General features: G+C 46.5%; 1 protein-coding gene across 1 annotated transcript; it reads left to right on the top strand.

Moving 5' to 3' along the window:
- Positions 1-1421: 1421 nt before the first annotated feature.
- LOC129327335 (zinc finger protein 345-like) lies at positions 1422-12648 on the top strand. The gene is made up of 7 exons (XM_054975894.1): positions 1422-1483; positions 3891-4406; positions 4812-4929; positions 7338-7414; positions 7655-7781; positions 8727-8819; positions 10055-12648. The coding sequence occupies exons 2-7, from the start codon at positions 3999-4001 to the stop codon at positions 11719-11721; spliced, it is 2490 nt and encodes an 829-aa protein (XP_054831869.1). The 5' UTR covers positions 1422-1483; positions 3891-3998; the 3' UTR covers positions 11722-12648.
- Positions 12649-12929: the final 281 nt, after the last annotated feature.

The raw sequence follows: 12929 nt of genomic DNA, 5'->3' as shown, positions 1-12929 counted from the left end.
GATGGAAAGGGGGTTCTATGAATTGTTCTTGGGGGTCCCCTGTCTTTACACAACATTTATAAACCTTGCAAAGCCCTCATGACCCACGTGATTTATTACTAGCTGAGAACTATCCCCTGATAAACAACTGGGGGGAGGGGGGAGAGGTATTCTGTGCAGCATGCCAACACCGTTGCTCAAGTCACATCCTCCCATTGGGTGGTACTGTTGGGATTTGGCTTATCTCTATGGTCCCCACAGTCACCATCCTAGGGTTGCCAGCTCCAAGTTGGGAAATTCCTGGAGATCTGAGAGGTGAAACCTGAAGAAAGTGGGGTTTGGGGAGGGAAAGGACCTTGGCATGGCATAATTCCATAGAGTCCACCCCCCAAAGTAGCCATTTTCTCCAGGTGAACTAATCTCTGTGGCCTGGAGACCAGTTGTAATTTCAGGAGATCTCCAGCCACTACCTGGAGGCTGGCAACCCTACACCATCCCCATGCCAGGTGAAGCGGAAAGACTCATAATAACTGTTGTCGCATTGGAACAGATCGTGTTTTAGGAAGCAGAAAGGATGCCGATGCTTGAAACCTGCATCCCTCTCCTGTGAGAATGCCCTTAGCCAGGGTGGGAATGCTTGTGCACTTTGGGTACTCTAAAAAGTCAGCCACATCTGATCAAGGAGTAGGTACTAGGGATGCCATTCTCCTGGTGGAGCCTGGAGTTCTCCCAGAAGGCCAGGAGATCTCCAGACTGCAGAGATCAGCGTCCTGCAGGAAATGGCTGCTTTGGAGAGAGGACTGTATGGTCGGCTTCCCATAAACAGAAGTCCTAGAGTGGCTACGGAGGATGGGTGATGTAGCCCCTCTGTTTCTCCCATGGAAGAAATATTAATTCCTCCCTCCATTCTGCCCTGCTCCAAATCCCCAACCAGAGTTGGCAATACTTGGGGGTACTGATGGGTCCACATAAGTTTCCTCAATGGGGCACGGAGTAGCTCCCGTGTGGCAGCCACGCAAGTGGGGATAAAGCCCAGACTGGGAGGGGAAGATGCACCCGGGCGGCTTCCCTTTAGGTTCCGCCGACGGCTTTCGGCTCCTCAACCTCCAGGGGCCAGAAGGACAAAGACCCCGCGGAGCGTTCCCGCGTCTCTGGCCAAACAGATTCTGCCATAATCGTCAGAGCAAACCCAATGAAAGCTGGAGGCGGGTCCGCTCCGGGAGCCGCCGCGCCTCCTCCCGGCCGCTCTCGCGGTGGCTGCGAAGCCCGAGCGGCTTTTCCCCCGGTGCGATTCCATGCAGCGGAGGAAGGGTCAAGGGGAGAGAGTCCGGATTCCTAGAGAGGCAGAGGGAAGGGGAGGGAGCGATTGCGGGGGGGAGGGTCTGAAGACACTTCCACCCCCTCCCCTTCTAGGAACTCGGCCTTCTCTCCTCCCGCCCCTACAGCATCAGTTTCTGCTCCGTCCTAAGCGGACCTTGGGTGAAGGTTTGGTTGCCAACTCCAGGTTGGGAGACTCCTGGAGATTTGGGGGTTGGAGCTTGGGAAGGGTTGGGGGAGGGGAGGATTGCATTAGGGTCTAATACCACAGGGGTCGCCCTCCAAGGCCATTTCCCCCAGGAAAACTGATCTCTAGCCTGCAGATCAGTTGTAATTCCGGGAGATCTCCAGCCACCACCTGGAGGTTGAAAACCAAGGGAATTTTGAGGCTGTAGGAAGTAAGGTGGGTCGCCCAGGCAGCGGCCGCCCATGTCCAGACTTGTAGGGGGCGACTCATGCTAGATGGGGGTCTTTGGAGGAAACAGATGTCTGGATGGGTGTTTACGGGGAGGAGAGAGGTGTGGATGGCAGGTGAGGTGGATTTGTTAGGAACAGGCCACTGACAGGGCCATTTATGGGTTAAGAGACGGAGATGTTCTGCCAGGCATATGGTTGGGGCTGGGGCTGGGTGGGTTCATTTTTTGCCGGTCTCCTGTTGAGTGGAGAATGCAGACCCCTCCTCACAATCATCTGCAGACCCATCTAACAGGCATGCCATCACCCATATCATGGGATTAGATCAGATTTGGCATATGGATCGCTGTTAAAAGTTGCTGTCTCTTGCACTGATTTTTATGGTTTTAATGTTTCAATGTAACTCATATTTAACGGAATTTAATGTGACCTTTTAATTTTTACTACCCGCTGTAAGCCCACTTGCAGGGAGAGCAGGTTATAAACGTAACAAAATAAATAAAAAATAAAGCAGCTAAAGAGCAGGAAGCAAGAGGGTAGGGTAGTCTCTCAGATTAGAATAATAAAATTATAGAATCATAGGATTGGAAGGGACTTCCAGGGTCATCTATTCCCACCCCCGGCACAATGCAGGAAATTCACAACTCATTCCCCCCAGACACACGCCCAGTGACCCTCTCCATACCCAGCAGTTGGCAAAACACCTCCAGGATCCCTAGCCAAACTGGCCTGTGGAAAATTGCGTCCTGACCCCAAAGTGGTCATTGGCATTACCCTGGGCATGTAAGAAGGGCCCACAAGAACTAAGCACTGATGTAACCCTTCCTGCCCTTCCGCTCACAATCTGCCCAGGTTCACAGAATCAGCATTGCTGTCAGATGGCCATCTAGCCTCTGCTTAAAAACCTCCAAAGAAGGAGAGCCCACCACCTCCCGAGGAAGCCTGTTCCACTGAGGGACCGCTGTAACTGTCAGGAAGTTCTTCCTAATGTTTAGGCGAAAACTCTTTTGATTTAATTTCAATCTGTTGGTTCTGGTCCAAGCTTCTGGGGCAGTGGAAAACAGCTCTGTGCCATCTTCTATATGACAGCCCTTCAAGTACTTGAAGATGGTATCTCCTCTCCAGGCTAAACATTCCAAGCTCCTTCAACCTTTCCTCATAGGACTTGGTCTCCAGACCCCTCACCATCTTTGTTGTCCTCCCTTGGACACATTCCAGTTTCCTTCCTAAATTGTTGTGCCCAGATTGGGGATATGATATGGAGTGGACCAAATCTTGACGGGGGGGGGGGTCAGGTACCTCCACTTTATCTGCATTTCCCCTGGGGGCACTCCACTTTGGAGCAGATAGTGCAAAGACTAGGCTTTGAACCAGGGAGCAGGGTCTATTGCAGAGCACAGTGCCCCAAACATGACGATGTATGACATGTGGAGGTCCACAACTTATTTGGGGCTGAGCAGCCTCAGTATTTGTAGTTGGAGTCACAAATAAGGAACTGGGGACCAACTTCAGCATTATTCTATTGAACTGATACACATTCAGATAAAAATGCCTATTTCCACTTTGATTCCCTGTAAACATTTCTGTCTTCGCTTCTTGACTGAAAGTTCCTGAAATGGCTACAAATGGCCACAAATTCAATTCCTGTTTAAAAAAAACAATAGAAACTTCTTTTAAAGAAAACCCTCAACAACAAACAGGTCAATAAAAATTGCACTAAGAGATGGTAATATATGAAGGGGTGGCCAACTAAAATGCACATCGACAATGAAGAATGTTTTGACTTGGTGCCAAAGCAGTCAAAGGCTGAGTGCCAGGAGAATAGATGTGGGGAGGGCATTCTAGAGCAGCGGTGCCTTGCCACAACAGAGAAGACCCTGCCTCTGACTTGTACATGTGGAGGAAGTGGGGACCAAAACCTTCCTCGCCCTCTCTCATAATACCAGAAGTCCACTGTGGAATGCAATCAATGTGCAGTAGTTGAAATACATACAAGAAAAAGAAAACCTCCCTCGCTATACATGTGGGATTTGTTGCCTCAGAATGGGGTAGTAGCCACTGGTTTAAATTCTTTAAAAGGAGGGTAGATGAATTGACTGGCAAGGAGCTTGGACCGCAAAAAGGATCCTCAGTGTTCTTCTGCCAGGAGAGGGTCACAAAAGACTTCATTGCTTTTGCAGGACTCAGAAGCCTCCCCCCCCCTCCATTTTGCCAGTCTAGGCCTTGACAGAAGAACTTGCAGCAGAGCAAGGAGATCTACCGATCTGGACTGAAAGTGACCTGAAGAGATGGAAGAGCCGGAATTATCTGGCCCTGAATCAGGAGAAGGACCTCCTACTATTCAAGCTGGAAAGAGTGAGGAATTCTGGGAGAGATCCGCACCAGAGACCCTGAATGAGGCCCCCAGCTCAGACACAGAGTGCCAGCACTTCAGGCACTTTCACTATCTAGAGACTGAAGGGCCCCGAGAAGTTTGCAGCCGACTTCACCATCTTTGCTGTCAGTGGCTGAAGCCGGAAAGGCACAGCAAGCAGCAGATGCTGGACCTGGTGATCCTGGAGCAGTTCCTGACTGTCCTGCCCCGGGAGGTGGAGAGCTGGGTGAGAGACTGCAGAGCAGAGACCAGTTCCCAGGCAGTGGCCCTGGCAGAAGGATTCCTCTTGGGCCAGGCGGAGGCCCAGGAGAAGGAAGGGCAGGTGAGCACATTCATCTACTCTGGATAGTTTCCATGTTGTTTTATGTGTCAGTGTTAGAATTGCTTGTGCTCTGTTTCAGAATTTCTTCAACTTTGTACTGGATTTCTGCTGGGTTTAAATCTTTGCAAATTTGTGTTTATATACCTTATTACATTGTTCATTGAAATATCTTTGAAATTGACTCGTGCTGTGTAATCCGTCTTGAACACAGTGAAGAAGGTGGACTATAATAATGTAAGTTAATAAATAAAAATAAATCTGGCAACCTCCAATGCAAGTATCCTAAAAATCCCTCCCTTTAAAGTGCCCGGCATTCTCTTGAAACTAACCAAGGGTTGTCCTCCCCCTCGTGTCCCAGCTTTGGACTACATCCTTCTTATCCTTGTCCCTCTCCTTGTGTTCTAGAGGCTGTCTGGAGGAGCTGCTGAATTTCCTGAGGCAGAGGAGGCTCCATCAGAGCCCAGGCCGAGGTCACTCTTCAGGACGATCCCATTGGAGGGTGACGGAAGTGCCACCCTGATGGGTAAGGAGAAAAGGGGCAGGTTTCGGTTTGGTCTCCTTCTCTTAAGTAAGCCTGTGCTGTTTCCACACTGCAGCAATGCTCCATATAGCTGTTACCGTTTGTGAATGCAGAGGAATTGGTAATAGGGCATCAATGTTATCAGTTATCCTACACTTTCCTTGCCTCAGACCTGTGGCAGTCAATTGTCACTGCACCCCCACCGCTAGACAGTTTTTTTAAAAAAGATTAGTACCTGACAGATAAGTATAGCACAATAACAGTATAATCGTCTTGCTACCATTTCTATCCTGCCTTTGCACCCAGTTAGGATCCTGGTGAAAGATGACAATAACGGGGGCAGACAAAGGTCTCTGGGGAGGGAATTCTATAGGTCTGGTGCTGAAAAGGCCCTTTCTCAGATTGCTCCCCTTTATCCAAGACAAGGCCCTTGAAGATGACTGCAGTGGTCCTGTGGGAAGAGGCATTCTTTAATGTATGCTGGTCCCAAGCCATACAGGGCTTTAAAGGTGAATACCAGCACTCTGAATTTGCCTGGATTCGGAAACAAATTGGAAGGTGATATAGATGGAACAAGACAGGAGTGATATGGTCCCTATGACTCACATTGTTCCAGGTCATTCCCATGCAGAACATATTGCAGTAATCTAAACTTTCCGTTGGTGGGGGTTACAAGGAGAAAAGTACAAGCTGAATATTTCACCTTAGAACTCAGCAATGAAAAGGCTAGAGATTACCATTTTAAGAAATAAAAGTGGGAACTAGTAGTTTGTAATAAAATTTTGTAATCATGATCCTATGGTATCACTTGCATTTTTTAAACAACTCAGTTCGGTGGTAGGAGGTTGAGGCAAGAAAACTGGGACGCACCCGTTTTATAAGGCAGAACCCCTATAAAACAGTGTTGCAAGTAGAACGAGCTACAGGTTTAGTGAGTGGGGTAGTCCAGTACTGAGACAAACATCTAAGTAAAAGTTCTGAAATCTGCCAGCTGCATCTCTATTCCTCTGTAAGCCTCTCTGGAGATCTTAGCTTCCAGCTTCATCCGTGGTTTCAAAATGTCTAAAATAAAATGAATTAATCTCCATAAACATTTTATATTGCAGAGACATGAATGAAAATACTCTCTCTCCTCGTGGCTTCTTTCTAAACGGCTACAACGTACTTTGAATACAGAAGGTCCCGGGTTCAATTCCTGGCATTTCCAGTTAAGGGAATCGGGAAGTAGGTGCTGTGAAAGACCTCCCCCATGCACACTTGATCTGCTGCCAGTCAGGGTAGACACAGCACTGACTTCCATGGACCGACTGTCTGACTCTATATGAGGCAATTTCAAGTGTTCAAAATGGGTGTTCATTTCAAAACCTGAAGGCTTTGTATATCCAAAGCAGCAATGTTTGTAGCTTAGGTTCAGTGCGGAGGTGTTTTTATACAGGAAGCTGAAAAATAAACTGCAGGTGAGGAATAATGTATTGAATTTATTTTAGATCTTATTTCATGGAGCATTTCTTCCCCATCAGTCTTCCATGATTCCCTCCCTCGAATTCTGATCTACCCATAAATCCTGGCATTGGGTGCTTTTCACCAAGAAGCAGGGCTTTTCAGATGGTGGCTCCAGAATTACCTGCTCTCCTAGAGCTTCAGCTCACTCTCTCCCTTGCAATTCTCTCTGTGTGTGAAACGGGCTTCCATGGTATGTAGCTATATTTTATTTATTTAACTTACATGCCACCTCTCCACCATGTTAGAGCTCAAGGCAGTTTAATGATAGATCTCTCTGTTAGAGCAGATGGATTCTGTTCTGACAGCTTTTGAACCCATGAAGCTGCCTGAGACTGAATCAGACCATTCATTCATCAAGGGCAGTATTGTCTGCTCAGACTGGCAGCAGCTCCCCAGGATCTCAGGTGGAGGTCTTTCACATCACCTGTTCCCCGACCTTTCCACTGGAGCTGCAGGGGATTGAACCTGGGACCTTCTGCATGCCAAGCAGATGCTCCGCCACAGAGCCACAGCCCTTTTCTGCCTCCTGTTTGTGATTTTGATGAGTGGTGTTATCTTAAGCATGGTTGGTTTAGTGTGACTGTTTTGGTGGTTTTAAGCTGTTTGCTTTTATGTCTTGGAATTGTCATTGGAAATGCAGTCTAAAAATACATCAGTTGAAATGCTCACACAAGCAGGCCTGATGACTGGAAGAACAGGAACCCATACATTTATATCAGTTTCAGTGGCAGAAATGTCTTATGGTAGAGAGGGAGGATTTTGCCTTGGGAGGGAAGTTTAAAGACCATGTAAGTACAAGTGAGAGAAACTGAGGGGGCTCCTCTAAAGGGGAGAACCAGCCCCTGGAATTCAGCCAGGCAATTTGCAACCTTCTAAATATCTTCTGTCTTCTCTTTTCTCCCTCACAGTTGGTGGAAGGGCATTACCTGCTTGTTCTGGGCCTCTTTGTGGTAGAGCGAAAACATCATTGGTGCAACCAGTTGAGGTAGAGAAGGGATTTGGGGGGAGGCTTCGGAACACCTCTGGTGCTCCTGTCTCTTGCACAACTCCCTGAAGATGAAAACATCTTTCTCTTTGCGTCTGTCCAACCTTCTTCCTAGGAAGGCTAAGAACGCCACTGAAGAAGTGTTGGGTCCTACATGAGAACTCCTAACCACTTGACCTTCCCTCTCTGTTTCAATGTATATTCACTGTCTGAAAAGAAACCATTTCCTCCTCCTTTCAGTTTCCAGTGTCCTTTGAGGATGTGGCTGTGTACTTCTCAGAGGAGGAGTGGGCTTTTCTGGATCCGGGCCAAAAGACTCTGCACAAGGAAGTCATGGCGGAGAATTGCAACAATCTAGCCTCTTTCGGTAGGGCTCCCTCTTTGCTTTTTATTGGCTAATACTGAAAATGTAAACTTGTGTATTGTTGGTTTATATCAATGCACCATAGGGATTTCATTGAGGACAGATGCATCACACCAATGTTCTTTGGACATTAATAACATTATTATAATAATGCTCGATTTATATACCGCCCTTCAGGATGACGTAACACCCACTCAGAGCGGTTTACAAAGTATGCCATTATTCTCCCCACAACAACAAACACCCTGTGAGGTGGGTGGGGCTGAGAGAGCTCCTAGAAGCTGTGACTGACCCAAGATCACCCAGCTGGCTTCAAGTGGAGGAATCAAACCCGGCTCTCCAGATTAGAGTCCCGTGCTCTTAACCACTACACCACTGCTGTACAGTTTATTTGTAGCTATTCATACTGGAGTCACAGGGGCAACACATCTAAGACACTAATTATACAAATAAGACATATACATAAATTCACCTGGAAACATTAAAGCATAATTTTAGCACTTTTTTTCTTCTGTTCGCCCTCCCCCCCACACACATCCTTTGCTCTCTTCTGGGTGAGGAGAATTGTGTGAAGGAAGCTTCAGACTTGAATATAGGGAGTTGACCCCTCAGTTCCCACTGGGATGGCCTCCTTGTTGAGGTTTCCTTTCCCTGTTCTGTGATGGGGGGGGGCACATTTTTCATCCACAATTTGCCTTCCCAGGGTGACGTCCAAACAGACTGAAAAAGCAGAGATGACAATTACAATGCTTCTCTGTCACATTACCAATCCCTGCTGTGTATTTTAATGTTCAGGAAGAAGAGTATATTGCTATCTTTCCTCTTTCACTTTTGGGCAAGTGTGAGCCTTTACAGACTGGATGTTTTGGAATTCCTGATTATTTCTTGTTGCCAGAAGTGTTGGAAATAATCAATGTGTGTTTATGGGTTTTTTTCCCTTCAAATAAGGATTTCAGATTCCCAAAACAGACCTCACCTGTGAGCTGACCGAAGGGGAAGATCCATTGAGTCGAGGCTCTGAGGAAGCAGAGAAAGTGGCAGGTAGCTACTGACCAGTGTGTGAAGTTGCTTTTTTCCCTCATACCAGGCAATGAGTTCTAGCAAAATGTCACCCACTCGATAATTAAGAGGCTTCTCAGAGGATAAATAAACTGGGGATCGCTAAGCATCATGAACCCACTTTCAAGGGAGGCAAATCCCATTTGTGGCCAACATGACGGCAAATGTCTGTGTAACATCAGGCTATATGAAATGTGGAAGGAAAGCATAAATATGCTTTTAGAATGCAACAGGCTTGTCTGTTTGGAATTGAGAAATTATATCACCGGTTACATTCCAGTAAAAGAAATGTAGCTGTATGGAGATAAGTGACCTGGAAAAGGAAACTCAGATCCCAGGCTCCATTTTACCATTTGTCTAAGCTTTCAAGGGTCCAGGATGGGTTATTACTATTTTTTCCTGTGAGGAGCTAAACCCTTTGATCCAGACTACTGAAATGATTGGTCAAGAGTCAGCTTGGTGCAAGAAGTGAATTTCCAGGTCACAAAAAGTCTAGAACTGGGAGAGTTGTGACTGGAGTCCTGTGTCAGGTTTTGAGAATCAGGATGATGGGATCCATGGCTCATTTCGAGGGGGAACGCACAGGAACACAGTTCCGGCAGTTCCCCAAAGAGGTCACATGCCAGGTGGCCCCGCCCACCTGACTCTTGGCCATTTTGGGCCCTTTGGCCAGGATTGGGTCCAAAACAGCCAGAACAGGTGATGTCAGGGGGTGTGGCATATGCAAATCAGTTATACTAATGACACACTTCCGGTGATGGCAAGAGGTGTGGCATATGCTAATGAGTTATGCTAATGAGTTCCTCCAGCTCTTTTTCTACAAAATGACCCTTGATGGGATCTCAATGTCTGAATCAGGCTTCCTAGTCTTGAACACATTCCAAGGATGAAGAATGGGATTTGCTAGCAAAATACTTCCCATATTTTTTCATGGAGTCCAGCCTTCATCTTGCCCCACTGATGCATAAAAGTCCTTTTGCTGGAGGCAGACTGTTCAAAATAAGAGTGATGAGCAGAGGGGAAAGAGTGTTTAGCTTTCAGGGGAAGATGGGGGAGCAGGCATGAGCTCCAAGTTAGGGTGGGCAGTACAGAAGTGACTCTGAACAACAGTGTCATGTTTTGGTATCGCATGTGAAGCTGCAAGGTCAGAAATGGGCTTGTTCACTGAAGGAAAGCTCCATTTCTCCCTCATTTGGTTTTTGTCTTTATATCAACAGAGGTGGAGAACGCAAGAAGAGTGAAACTGGACAGAAGGAAAACTAAAGCCAGACTTCCAGAGAGGAAGAAATCCATAATGTCTGAAGGTTCTAATTTCCATGGAATTCCAGAACATTTTGTAGAAAAAGAAAGTCATACAGCAAACAAAGGGAATAAGTCTCCTGTACATGCAAAGAGTTCAGGTCATAAACCAAGTCTTCAGACAATGGGGGGGAAAGGAAATGGGGAGCAACCGCTGAAATCATCACTATGTATGTCAAGTTTGAGCATCAACCTTGCGTTACAGGATAGTTTAGACACAGATGAAAAGCCACACAAAAATGCAGGTTGTAGAAACAGCTCAAATCAGAACAGCCTCACTCTGAATCAAAGAATCCACACTGAAGAGAAACCACATCAATGCTCAGAGTGTGGAAAGAGCTTCAGTTACAGCTCAAGGCTTGTTACCCATCGAAGAATCCACACTGGAGAGAAACCATATCAATGCTCAGAGTGTGGAAAGAGTTTCACACATAGCTCTCACCTTGCTTCCCATCGAAGAATCCACACTGGGGAGAAACCGTATCAATGCTCAGAGTGTGAAAAGAGTTTCACACAGAGCTCTCACCTTACTTCTCATCGAAGAATCCACACTGGAGAGAAACCATACCAATGCTCAGTGTGTGGAAAGTGCTTCACATATAGCTCTCACCTTGCTTCCCATCGAAAAATCCACACTAGGGAGAAAGTGTATCAATCCTCAGAGTGTAGTAAGAGCTTCACACAGAACTCAAAACTTGCTTCCCAGCAAAGAATCCACACTGGGGAGAGACCATATCAGTGCTCAGAGTGTGGAAAGAGCTTCACAAATCGTTCTAACCTTGTTTCCCATCGAAGACTCCACACTGGGGAGAAACCCTATCAGTGCTCAGAGTGTGGAAAGAGCTTCTGTTACAATTCAAGCTTTGCTTCCCATCGAAGAATCCACACTGGGGAGAAACCCTATCAGTGCACAGAGTGTGGAAAGAGCTTCTGTGACAACTCAAGCCTTGCCACCCATCGAAGAGTCCACACTGGAGAGAGACCATATCAATGCTCAGAATGTGGAAAGAGCTTCACAAATCGTTCTAGCCTTGTTTCCCATCGAAGAATACACACTGGAGAGAAACCCTATCAATGCTCAGAGTGTGGAAAGAGATTCTGTGACAATTCAAGCTTTGCTTCTCATCGAAGAATCCACACTGGGGAAAAACCATATCAATGCTTAGTGTGTGGAAAGAGCTTCAGTGACAGCTCAAGCCTTGCTTCCCACCGAAGAATCCACACTGGGGAGAGACCATATCAATGCTCAGTGTGTGGAAAGAGCTTCAGAAATAGCTCTAACCTTGTTTCCCATCGAAGAATACACACGGGGGAGAAACCCTTTCAATGCTCAGAGTGTGGAAAGAGCTTCTGTGACAACTCAAGCCTTACTTCCCACCGAAGAATCCACACTGGGGAGAGACCATATCACTGTTTAGATTGTGGAAAGAGCTTCACTCACAGCTCAAGCCTTGCTTCTCATCAAAAAATCCATACAGGCAAGAAATTCTATCAATGCTCAGAGTGTGGAAAAAGTTTCAATTGCTGCTCAAGGCTTGTTTCCCATCAAAAAATCCACACTGGGGACAAACCCATAAATGCTTAGCCTTACAATGTGGAAGGAGTTTCAGTGGCAACTCAAATTTTGCTTCCTGTTGCAGGATTCCCATAGGTGAGAAACTATATCAGTGCCCACAGTGTGGAAAAAGTTTCAGTCGCAGCTCAAGGCTTGCTTCCCATCGAACAGTCCACTCAGTGGTGATGGTAGAGAGTGCCCTGAAGTCAGAGTTGACTTATGGCAACCCCTGGTGAGGTTTTCATAGCAAGAGACTAACAGAGGTGGTTTGCCATTGTGTGCCTCTGCAATCCCAGTCTTCGTTGAAAGTCTCCCATCCAATTATTACCCAAGTCCAACCCTGCTTAGCTTCTGAGATCTGACAAGATTAGGCTCACCTGGACTATCCAGATCAGGGCCCACTTATCAAGGAATTATCACTGGGAAGAACTATGTGAATGCTCAGAAAGTGGAAAAAGCTTTCGTTTCAGCTCAACCCTTCCTTACTGTGACATAATCTAGACTCAGGATAAGCCATATGGTAATGACAATAACATTAGATTTATATAGCAAAGAGTCCAGTAGCACCTTTAAGACTAACCAACTTTATTGTAGCATAAGCTTTCGAGAGCCACAGTTCTTTTCGTCAGATACAGTATATTCGATTTATATACTGCCCTTCAGGACAATTTAACACCCACTCAGAGCGGTTTACAAAGTATCACCACAACAGTAACCCAGTGAGGTGGGTGGGGCTAAGAGAGCTCTGAGAGAGCTATGACTGACCCAAGGTCATTCAACTGGCTTCAAGTGGATGAGTGGGGAATCAAACCTGGTTCTCCAGTTTAGAATCCCGGTGCTCTTAACCTCTATACCAAATGTTCAGACTGTGGAGAGATCATCCATCCCCATTTCCCATCAAGGAATCCACACTGGGGATAATCTTTTGCATAGAAAATGTTCAACCAGACATCTGAGTTGTGAATACCTCCTTGAAGTTGGGGTGGGTGGGTGGGAAGAGTTGTACTGTACCCACTTTTGAAAGAATACTTCTTTTGATGCCTCTGATGCATAGGATATGCGGATTTCTGTACATTTGAAGATGATTGACTGTGGTATCTCTGTCTCAGGCTTCCTTAAGCATTACATACTATTTACAACTTTCTCAAAATGGCTTCCAACCTGGTAATAACTCAGTTTGTTCGGGTTGCCAAAGTACCATGACCTTTGCTGGTCAAAGGAGGAAAGGATACTCCCTG

This window comes from Eublepharis macularius, chromosome 4 (assembly GCF_028583425.1).
Source record: "Eublepharis macularius isolate TG4126 chromosome 4, MPM_Emac_v1.0, whole genome shotgun sequence".
NCBI lineage: Eukaryota > Metazoa > Chordata > Lepidosauria > Squamata > Eublepharidae > Eublepharis > Eublepharis macularius.
Note: the sequence above shows the minus strand (reverse complement) of the source record. Positions and strands in the feature narration are given on the sequence as shown.